General features: G+C 55.4%; 1 protein-coding gene across 1 annotated transcript; it reads right to left on the bottom strand.

Annotated features, from left to right (window-relative positions):
- Window positions 1-3,559: 3,559 nt before the first annotated feature.
- On the bottom strand, window positions 3,560-10,501 carry CES4A (carboxylesterase 4A). The gene is given in 8 exon segments (XM_057710820.1): window positions 3,560-4,037; window positions 7,860-7,918; window positions 8,442-8,582; window positions 9,097-9,135; window positions 9,279-9,383; window positions 9,461-9,494; window positions 9,496-9,563; window positions 10,379-10,501. Coding segments are annotated over 8 exon segments (1,047 nt in total).
- Window positions 10,502-10,890: the final 389 nt, after the last annotated feature.

The following is a 10,890-nucleotide window of genomic DNA, read 5'->3' on the forward strand; positions in this document are numbered from 1 at the left end:
TGCATCCTCACTCTTTGAAAAATTATTCTTTTCCCAGAAGTGCTGAGTATTATAGATATATTGACCACCTAGAAGGCAGGCAAGGTCAGAATTCCTCCTGGCAGAGAGGATCAAGGAGTTCAACTGAGTGTCCGAGATCACACAGTAGAAGGAACAGTTGTATTCAAACCCAAGACCCCTGTCCATCAGCAGCCTTTCCTAGCGCTATAGAATCCCATGATGCAGGAGTCAAAAGCTGATGGCAGTGCCCACACCAGATGCTGAGAGTCCCAGCAACAGGGCTAGTGTTTTGGAGTCTTGGGTCTGGCATCTTTGGAAGACCCTGGAAGCTACCAGTCCTTCCCTCAGGCCAGAAGAGCCACTCCTTCGGCAAGAGAGGTGAATCAGCCCCAGGCGCCTCTGCCAGGTTTTGATGAATTTTCCCGCCACTGGTGCTAATTTCCTGAAAGTCTTTTCTTCCACCTTCAGGTTCCCCTTCAAAAGGATGCTTGCTCCTTCACAGTGGAAGATACATAATGATCACTCAGTAACTCCGCGGTGAGGTCACGGGTGTGCTCTTCCATAGCATCTATGGCTGAGCGGGCTGGGAGTAGACAGGAGTCCTGGACCATAGCTGGAGAGGCCTCGGGGCTGGAGCAGTGTCCTACCCCGGGGATTGTTCCCAGTGCACTGAAGAGGACAAACCAGGCCCAGATACGCCTGTGGTTTGCCTGAGGACACACACAGAACAGCCCCAGACAGGAACAGCTCCCAAACTCTGCCTTAAAGAAACATGTTGAACTCTGCTCCGTGAGGCCACCTGCTCTCAGCCTCTGAGTTATTTCATGACTCAGATGGGCCTTCCTCCCCTTCTGATTTGGTCCACAGACAAATAGGCCCAAACCCAACCCCTCGTGGCCATGGAGCTATCACTGCAATGATAGAGGGTCAGTAGCAGAAGGCTAGGGCACTATCTTGATTAGCTTTCCAAGGTGCGGGTCGCAGAGAAGAAGAGGAGCTTCCCCAGCAACACCTGGCCCTGCCTGTGCCCCACCGTGGACTGGGCTCCCTCTTGGGGCTTTTCCTGGGCCCATCTGGTTTAGGCAGAGGTACCCTAGGCCCTGGGAAGGGTTCACATGAATTCGCAGGCTGGGCTGGGTGGGAGAGCTCCGGGCCAGGGGCCCATCTGTGGATGGGCAGGGGACAGATGCTCAGAGCTGACTGCCTGTCTTGCCGCAAAGCTCCTTGGAACAACAGGACACCTAAGTGTCTCTCTAAACTTCTACCTCCCCTCCCCTCATCTGTCACCAAGTCTTGCCCACCTGCTTTATGGATTTGTTTGCTCTGTTCAGTGAAGGACTCACTGTCCAGTGAGTCCACCCTCCCCTGGTCTCCCCACATCTACCCTCTCCTCCTCCAGTTGCTCTGTACTCTGTAACCTCCTTCTGGAAGATAAGCCTGACCAGGACATGTCCTTCCCCTAGCTCCCCAGTACCTCGGGGTAGAGGCCGTGCTCCCTCCCAGGCTTATAGGCCTGGTGCTCCAGCTCTGGGGCCGGTTCCTCTTTTAGCCTTCCTGTGTGGGCCACACTGACGCAGAGCTGCTGGGATGGAACAGGCTAATTCCTGCCTCCAGGCCTGGGCTCCTGCTGTGCCCTCTGGAGAAGCTCCCCCTCACTCTCCACCTCCATCCCCTCCAGTCTTTCCTACTGGTCCTTTTCAGGCGCTCCTCCTAGAAGCCTTCCCTGATACCCCAACCCAGCCCCAAATAGCTTATCTCTGTGCTCCCACAGCCTTCCAGGTGACCCTTACTATCGTGCCCCAGAGAATCTCAGCGATAGGACAACTGGGATGAGAAACAGATCCCAGCTCACGGCCCCCCTCTGAGGGCCCAGGTACTGCCCTTCTCCAGCCTGAATAGCCCCCAGCACTGCCCTGGCTCTCTGTCCATCTGCTTGTCTGGGTGTGTGTCCACCTGCTTCTGTTTCTTTCCTCCACTCCCTGACTTTCTTGGCAGACTGTTCCCCTGTCTCTTTCACCTGTCTCTGCTCCTTTCCTCATGCTTTAATGCGCGGTCACCTCATTCCATGAAGGACTCAAGGTGGTAGCATTGTCATTGTCTCCCTTCCTCACTCAGTCCCCACACCCCAATTTCTCACAGTCTTCCGCTGCCTCTCTGCACACAGCTGATGACCTTGGTATATGGAAAGGGGCATTCTTACCCCCTTAGAAGTGATCCCTTGTCCTTCACAGGAAGTCTGGTCCAACAGGGCCTGAGTGAGGCTCTCGGGCACAAGGCAGGCCCCCAGGCTTTCCCTACCAAGGCCAGACCTGAGTGGGGTGGGGGCACAGAGAAAAGGCCACCTGAACCCCACGCTACTGCATCCAGGACTGGGCAGCGGACTCCGCACCTCTCACCCAGTCCCTTGTGGCCCAGGTAGGGGAAACAGAAGTATGTATAGCAGAGCTCTTTGGGGAACCCCATTTGTGAGCCTTCCTACTGAACCTTTCCCTACGGCTTCTTCCCTTCCTCAACCTTATCCAGAGTGGGTCCTGGGCATAGGCCCACCTTGTCCCTCCCTACGGGGCCCCAGCTTGGGCTGGAAAGGAGTCCACTGGGGAAGGAGAAGCCTTGAAGTGGTGGTGTCCACACTTTACCTTCACCTGAAGCCTCCTTGTGTTGCTGAGAAAAACCTGGCCTCTGTTCACTGATGCCGAAAAGAAACACGGAGATAGAGCTTTGGAGGAGTAGAAAGGAATAGCTCTTATTACTTTGCCAGGCAAAGGGGGAACCCAGTGGCTAGCGCCTCAAGAACTGTGCCCTCCTCCCTGGAGGATGGGGGGGTGGGGGCGCGTGGTCAGGGGTAGGCGATAAGGATCAAGGCAGTAACAGCCCTGCATTCTTCCGATGGGTCGGTGGTGAGGTAAGCAGGAGTCAGCATCATCAGCCTTCAGGTCCAGCTGGCCTGGGGTCTACATGCTTGTGGGCAGCATCCCATCGTTAATCACTAACTTCTCCCACCTGGAGGGGGTTTCAGCTTCTGCAACATAGCTCAAAGATGTTGTGTGTACTGTTGCTGGGGAAACAGGATCTTGCCCCAAGGCTGCTCTTGCCTGTTTCTCCCAGGTCTTGTGCATCCCCTCCCTTCTTTAATTAACAACGGCTTGAATCTGCCCACTGGCTGTTTTTCTATAGTCAAAGAAATAGGGGACACAGAAAGGCTTTGGGCCCAGGAGCCCCACAGGGCCCTGCTGGGTATCACTTGGACCTCAGAGTTTCCATTAGCTTGGGATCCCAGCCAAGCCCCTGGAGCTTCTGCCCATGCAGCCTGTTTGCTCCGGAAGGGCAAGATTGATCCCTCTTGGGTCTCCCAAAGCCTACAGGTGGGTGAGGTAGGTTGTGCAGGGCAGGAAGTCCATGCACTCACTCATCAGTGAAAGAGGCCTGTGGTCCCGCGCTGCCCACCCACCCTTCTGCCCACCTCACCACCCACAGGAGCTTTATCAAGCACAAGCCCAGGGTTTCTAAAACCAGGCCCTGCTAGGGCCGCCAGCAGGGAACTGCGCTGAACTCAGCCAGCCTAGGCCGGAGCCTTGGAGGTGCCGAAGTCAGAGGACCGTGAGGCCATAAGAGGGCACCCCCCTCCCGCCCCCGCCCACCACTGCGCCCGCCGCTGCATCCCGCCTGCCTGGCGACTGAAGGCGGGCGCCGGGGCGCGGGGCCGTCGCGGGCGCAGCAGCTCTCGCAGGGAGGGAGGCCTCCCTCGGCTCACCCCCACCACCCAGCGGCGGCGAGTTGCAGCTCCCGGCGCCCTCGCGTCCGCCGGGCTCTGGCCCCGCGCCAGGCGGCTGGATCCATCACTGCAGTTGGCAGGAGGCCGGACGGCGCGTCCCCCGGGGCTCCCAGGCGGCTGGCGCTGTCTGCCGGGCAGGGAGGGCGGCGGCGGGCGAGCGGCGGCGGCGGCGCTGCGGGGGCTGTGGTCAGCGCGGGCACAGCCGAGGGCCTGCGTCTCCCGCACTAATTGCCCCTTCCCCAGCCGCCTCGGCCGGTAATTGCTGCTTCAGGGAGTGGGGAGCGGGGGGGGGGGGGGTGTTGGAGGAAAGGAAGGGGCGAGCTGAGCCGCGGGGGCCCGCAGGAGAGGCGTCTGAGCGCTGTTCCTCGGCCAGCTTTGCAGCGGTGTCCCTTCGTGCTCATAGGGGTCCTGGAGAGCCGAAGTACACTTGGGGGAAAAGCCACAGAAGTGTCCTGGGGTCTTCACCACGATCCAATCGGTTCTGAGAACCGCTCCCTGCGGGGTGGGGTCTGCAGGGGATTTAGGAAGGACTCTGGTGGCCATTGGGGGATCCCACCGAGGGCATGAAGACAAGGTGGCGACAGGGCAGTAGGTAGCCCTCTCCAACCCCTTTATCCAGGAGTGCCATCTGGGAGGAGCAGACAGGAAGAGGGGTACCCTCCCGGCCGGATGGGGAGGGTATGAGGCAGGGACTATGGGAGGCAGGGGCCCAGTCCACCATCCAGGCTGCGCACTGGGGTTCATGCAGGCTTGAATTGGTGGAGAAGGTCCCAGGGTTCCCCAAAGTCCTTTATGATCCGTGCAGCTGCTGTAGCTGGCAGGGGCCCTTACTGAGCCCTGGCTCCCTCTCAGCTGCACTCCCTCTAATTTGGGAGAAAATAGCCTCTGGTAGGGTGGCTGTTTGGAGAAGCTCCCTTCCCCAGATCTGTGTGAGAAAGCCTGATGGGAGAACTGAGGGATCCTCAGAAGCAGGCCTGGACCAGCCTGGGGTCAGACCTCTGGATCCCCAAGGCCAGAAGTTCCCTGTACGCACTGGGGTGAATCAAGCCCAGCTAGATTTCAACCAGTGCCTGTTGAGTTCTGCATGGGTTGCCAAGGACCACCTTCCAGGGAGCTGAGCTCCCAGTCCTCACTCTGGCTCTCACTAATGAGTGGCTATTTAGTTGCCTGTCCCCTGATTAGAGGTGAGCGGGGACTTTCTTCTGGCTATGCCTCCCCTGAAATTGGAGTTGTCACACCTCCTCTGGAGGCCATCCTCCCTCAAGGATTGTTCCAGGTCTGGATGGAGGTAGCAGGGTGAGTCAGACAGACCTGGATCAAATTCCCACTGTGCCACCACTAGCTCATGATCTTGAGCAAGGACTTTTATGTCTCCTGCCTCAGTTTCCTTATCTATAGAATAGGAATAATAAAATCCATGTGACAGCATCGTTGTGAAGAGAAATGTTTGCTTGAAAGGGGCTCTTCCCCCTCTTCCAACCATCTCTTTGTTTTGGGGGCTTAGATGCTGGGATATGGAGGATTGGGTACCCCTCACCCCATGAGTCTCTGCAGCCTCCATTTGTCTCAGGGATTGAGGGACCTCCTAGGAATAAAGAACCTCATCATCATTGTAGTCTGTGACATAAAACCAATGGGACAAAAAAAAAGGGCGGGGGGGACTTCCCTGGCAATCTAGTGGTTAAAACTCCACCCTTCCATTGCAGGGGGCACAGGTTCGATCTCTGGTTGGGGAACTAAGATCCCACATGCTGCATGGCATGACTAAAACAAACAAACAAATCAACAAACAAAAACCCAAAAAACCCTGTGGGTTACTACGCTAATATTCATAGCATTTTCCACAACAGCCAAAAGGTGGAAACAACCCAAATGTTCATCAGCAGATAAATGGATAAACAAAATGTAGTATGTACAGACAATGGAATACTATTCAGTCTTAAAAAGGAATAAAATTCTGACATATGCTACAACATGGATGAATCTTGAAGACATGCTAAATGGAATAAGCTAGACACAAAAGGACAAATATTGTATGATTCCACTCATACAAGTTTGCTGAAATACTCAAATTCATAGGGTAGGAAGTAGAATAGTGGGTACCAGGGTTTGGGGATAAGGAGAAATAGGGAGTTACTGTTTAATGGATACCGAGTTTCAATTTGGGATGATGAAAAGGTCTGGAGATAGATGGTGGTGATGATATGTGAATGTACTTAATGTCACTGAAATTAAAATGGTTAAAACGGTAAATTTTATGCTATGTATATTTAACCATCAAAAAACGCCACCCAAACCCCCAAACCAAACCAAAGAAACAAAATGAAATAAAACAAAACAAAACAAACCTGTGGCACATGCTGGGGTATGCCCCAGGTCAGGTTGTGAGGGAGACCAGAGAGTGAGGAGTCTGGATCCTGCACCAAGACCTCATCCAGTGGACAAGTGATCACAGAGTGTGGATGCCCTGAGGGGTGCACTTAAGACAATGAAGAAAAATAGCCACATGTTCTGCAGCCCAGGCAACTTTGCTGCAGCTCCCTTTGACTGAGTGAGCAGAACAGGCTCAGCCCAGCAAAAAGCAGGCAGCAGCACTCCCTTCCTCCAAGGACTCAGATTGAGAAACCATCCACCTCACCCAACTAGTTTACAGATGGAGAAATTCCAGGCAAGACAACATGTTTTTATTGAGGACTGTCCCTGTATCCAGGCTTTGGAGGGGCCCTGTGGGAAATGGGTACGGAAGGAGGAGAAGATCCCAAGCTGTCAGAGCTTCACTCTTTATAATGTATGACCTGCCCAAGGCCTCAGTCCAAGGGGAACAGGCACAAGGTTGAGCGGGATGAATGGTGAATGGCAAGCTAGGTGCAATGATAGGGGCAGTGGCAGTCTGGGTGGACTTCCCATAAGAAGTGGCTTCAGGTTGACCTTGATGGGTGGGAGGATTTGGAGAAGGGAGAGAAATATGTGTCCTGAGTCTGGGTAGCTGGGCACATTATGGCAGTGAAAGGGCCTGGGCTAACCTGATGGTCAGTGAGATAGGTGGGCATCATGGGATGTCAGGATAAAGAGGGTAGTTCAGGGCCCCAGACAACAGGCTAACGCTCTGGTTCTGGCCTGGAAGCAATAGGGAGCCTCTGCAGGACCTAGATTGGGGAGGGCAGGATGCTTGTCCCAGATGTGTCCATGGCCAGTCTTCCCAAGGTCTGCGTGGTGGGACAATCCCTAAGATTCCCTCCTGCATAGCCACTCTTAGAATTGCCTTGCTTTTCAGGTCCTTAATGCTGGTACAGCCTCATCCAAAAGGCCATCATCTCCTCTTGAGCTTCACACCCACCCTCGTGGTTAAATCCAGCTGCAGGTACTTCTCATCCTTGTAGTGTGGCCAGTAAGGCACACTATTGGGGTTTCTGCCCAGAGGTGGGCACACCAGTAACTTGGACCCAGGCTCAGCAACCCCAGGAGTTTTTGGCCCAGGGGATGGGGGGAAGGGGATCTTCCTGGGAAGGTCTCCCTCTTTGATGATTCTAGCCCTGTGGGTTTTTAAAAATTAATTAATTAACTAATTTATTGGCTGCATTGGGTTTTTGTTGCTGCACACGGGCTTTCTCTAGTTGCAGGGAGCGAGGGCTACTCTTTGTTGCAGTGCGTGGGCTTCTCATTGCGGTGGCTTCCCTTGTTGAGGAGCACAGGCTCTAGGCGCTCAGGCTTCAGTAGTTGTGGCATGCAGGCTCAGTAGTTCTGGCTCACGGGCTCTGGAGTGCAGGCTCAGTAGTTGTGGCACACGGGCTTAGTTGCTCCGCGGCATGTGGGATCTTCCTGGACCAGGGATTGAACCCATGTCCCCTGCATTGGCAGGCGGACTCTTAACCACTGCACCACCAGGGAAGTCCCGACTGCTGTGTTTTTGCTGCATGAGAACTGCCTGCCACATCCCTGAGGAAGCCTGGGGAGCCCTGCCCACCAGCAGCCACCTGATCCCATGCCAAACCCCAGGGCCCCCAAGAAATGCTTCTGTCCTGGCTGGGAGCCCTTTGTGAATGGCAGCTACTAGATAAAAAAAGGGGTCAGTTTTGTCCAATCAAACTGAGCATCCCTGACGGTGATGGCTTCTTTCCTCAGCTGGCTTATCGGAAGCTCCATGATCTGCTCCACAAGACAAGGACCCAGGCATAGGCCAGGCCCAAACATTAGGAGGGATTCCAGCCTGTGCTACACCAGGCCCCAAGGCTCTTGCCCGTGTAAATGGTAAGTTCTCAGACAGAGCACACAGTGTGGGAAGAGCCGGTGACCCTTTCCCACACTCCTGCTCCCAACCTGTCCATCACTATCACCTGGCTCGGAGCTGAAGTGGGGGCTGGGAGGGGTGCTCCTGAGCTCGGGCATCTGCCCTGACCCAGGAGCAAGGGAGGGGCCCAGGATGTACAGCTGCCTGGAGGTTGAGGAATGAACACGATGACCCACCTCAATTATGATCTGAAGATTTTGGGCCCCCAAGCCTCCAAGAGACTACACTTCTCTCCCCTCATCGTTCCTGGCCAGCTCGCACTGCACAGGGACAGCAGGAGGTTCCCAAGCACTTGGGCATCCCCAGGGCGGCCCGTGGGATCTGACCTGGTGCCCGGCATCCTCTGCTGCCCCCACTGTGACGGGTACCCCTCCTATTCACAAAAGGCAAGTGCCGACGGAACTCCAGGCTGTTGACACCCAGAAGGTAAGGCACAGGGGCCACCTGCCCCCGCGTCAGGAGCATCACAGGGTTGTCTGGGAGCACGGCACCAGCCACCACGGCGCTCATGAACCGCACAACCTCGGAGGCAAGGGGGTTTCCAGCCAGTCCTCCCACATATCCTCCCGGGATCCCGTCGATCTAAGATGCCCGGCTCAGCAGGCCCCCTCCACAGGCTGCTCTAGCTATAGGCCCTTTGGCTGGGAAGAAGCTGGGGCTCAGTGACCCCAGGGAGGACCGGCCACAGGCAGGACCAGGCTACTCAGACTTAGGATCCACCCCACCTCACCCGCACCACCTCTGCCCCAGGTTTTCACGTAGCTAATTCTCTCGTCTCTCGAAAATCTTTGCTAAGACTTCTCTTTCCCTTCTATTTAAAATCCTCCCCTCCCGACCTGCCCCACCGTCTTGCCCTGCTCCTTTTGTTGCCATTCAATCACCACCTCCTAAAGAGGTAAGTCATTCATCTATTTACAGAGTTTATTGTCTGTCCCCATTGGAACATTAGCCCTGCTGGGGAAGCAATTTTAACCCAAACAGTTCACCTAGTATCTTAAGTACCTGGCACACAGGCGATGTTTTGCGGCCTGTTCACCTCTCCAGGGTCTTCCCTGGAGTGCATGTGGAAGCGTCTCTATGGGGAGAGAAGGGGACTAGAGCTAAAGTGAATCTCCCCAATGTGCTCCTGAGGCAGGGTCCCTGGGGTGGCTGGCTGCAAGGTCAGAAGGGTGGTTTGCAGGCGGCTGGGTCTGAGAGCTGGAAGGAAGCTCTGCTTACCATCCTCTTGGGCACACATATCCCCTTAGCCCCTCATCATGCCCTCAGGTGGTCTGCAAGAATCTTTGTGCTGCTGTGGTTGCAGCCTGCCAGACGGGCAAGCTTCTGTGAAGAGAAGAGGTGCTTAGGGGTGCCCCCTCCTGCCTCTCCTTGCTGAACCCTGGGGGAGAGGAGACACCCGCCTTGGCCACCTTCAGTGGATCAGGAGTGATGAAGACTGAGTACTGGGGCGCCACCCTGGGAAATGGCCCCACGGAAGAGACCCCGGGCAAGGGGTGATGTCATCTGCAGGGGTGGAGAGAATGGCACCCATGAGATGCACAATTGGGGACCACTTGGGCAGTTTTGGGTGCCTGTCTGGCCATGGCTGGACAGCCTAAAGGGGCCCAGAGAGGGCAGAAGCTGAAAGGGAGTCAGGAGTTCTGGGTTAGAGTCCTCGACCTATAGCCAGTGCCTTCCAGTCTCTGGGCATCTGTGTCCTGGTCTGTGCAACGGGCCCCCGGGGTCCCAGAGGAGATCTGGTGTTTTTGCAGTGGTTCTACTTGTGTAACAACCAGAAAGGACCTCACTGTGCTGCTGGGCTAGAAATGTGGGAGTGGGGGACCCTATGGTTCCCATGGCCCCAATTACCTGCACTGATAGCTTTTCGCCTTTCCCTGCTGCCCAAGTCGGAGGGAAAAACCACATCTGGGACCCCCATCCTGTCCCTTGGGCACCTCAGACTTCATGTGCCCCCAACTTGCTGCAGCCACTCCCCATCTGGCTGTCATCCCTTACCCACACCATCCACCCAGCCCCAGGGGTCTTCCCTCTCCCCTCTGGTCATCCGTACGTTGCAGTTGCCTCCGTCCTGTCTGCTTGGCCTCCTGCATCACTCTGCAACCATCCTCTACTGGCCATCCTTCCTGCCTCTATTTCAGAACAAGCCCCCATTAGATATACCGCCCCCCACCCCAAGCTGGTCTCTAAGCCTCTGCTTGTGCTTCTTTTTAACCCAGTTCCAGCAGACTGAGTCAACTCTAAATGCACATCGGATTGTGTCACTCCCCTGTTTGAAATCTTTCCCTGCTCTCCAGTGCATTTTCGATAAAATTGCTTACCTTCTCGTACACATTCAGGTACAGACGGTCCTCACTTAAGTGCAGCCACTTGTATTTTGTGTGTGTGTTGAAGTGTGTGAAGGTGATCTGCCCCCAGGACTCCATGGCACCCTTGGGCACCATGGGAGTTGCTGCCCAGTGCTGCGATGATAGTGGAGAGAATGGTTGAACCCAGGTTCCGCGGTGAGGCACTGGAACCCAAAGCAAAATCCAGGCAACGTGTGTGTGTGTGTGTGTGTGTATCTGTGCCTGGCAGCCTCCGCTAATGTTAGGTCCAGGGATGGGAGGCACGTTGGCACCCCCTGCCTTGGGCCTTGCCTTATGGGTCTGCCTGGGAAGTGGTTCCCTGCTCCTGTTGGAGACCTTTTGCTGCTGTCAAGCCAGAATCCTGGGTGCCCTGGGCACCTCCTTTCTTTCATGCCCCATCCTCCCCTCAGTCTCTGTTCTGCCTCCCAAACAACTTTTGAATAGTCCCATTCTGTCCATCTCAGGGCTGCTGCCCTGTGAAGGCC

This window comes from Hippopotamus amphibius, chromosome 16 (assembly GCF_030028045.1).
Source record: "Hippopotamus amphibius kiboko isolate mHipAmp2 chromosome 16, mHipAmp2.hap2, whole genome shotgun sequence".
Classification (NCBI taxonomy): Eukaryota; Metazoa; Chordata; class Mammalia; order Artiodactyla; family Hippopotamidae; genus Hippopotamus; species Hippopotamus amphibius.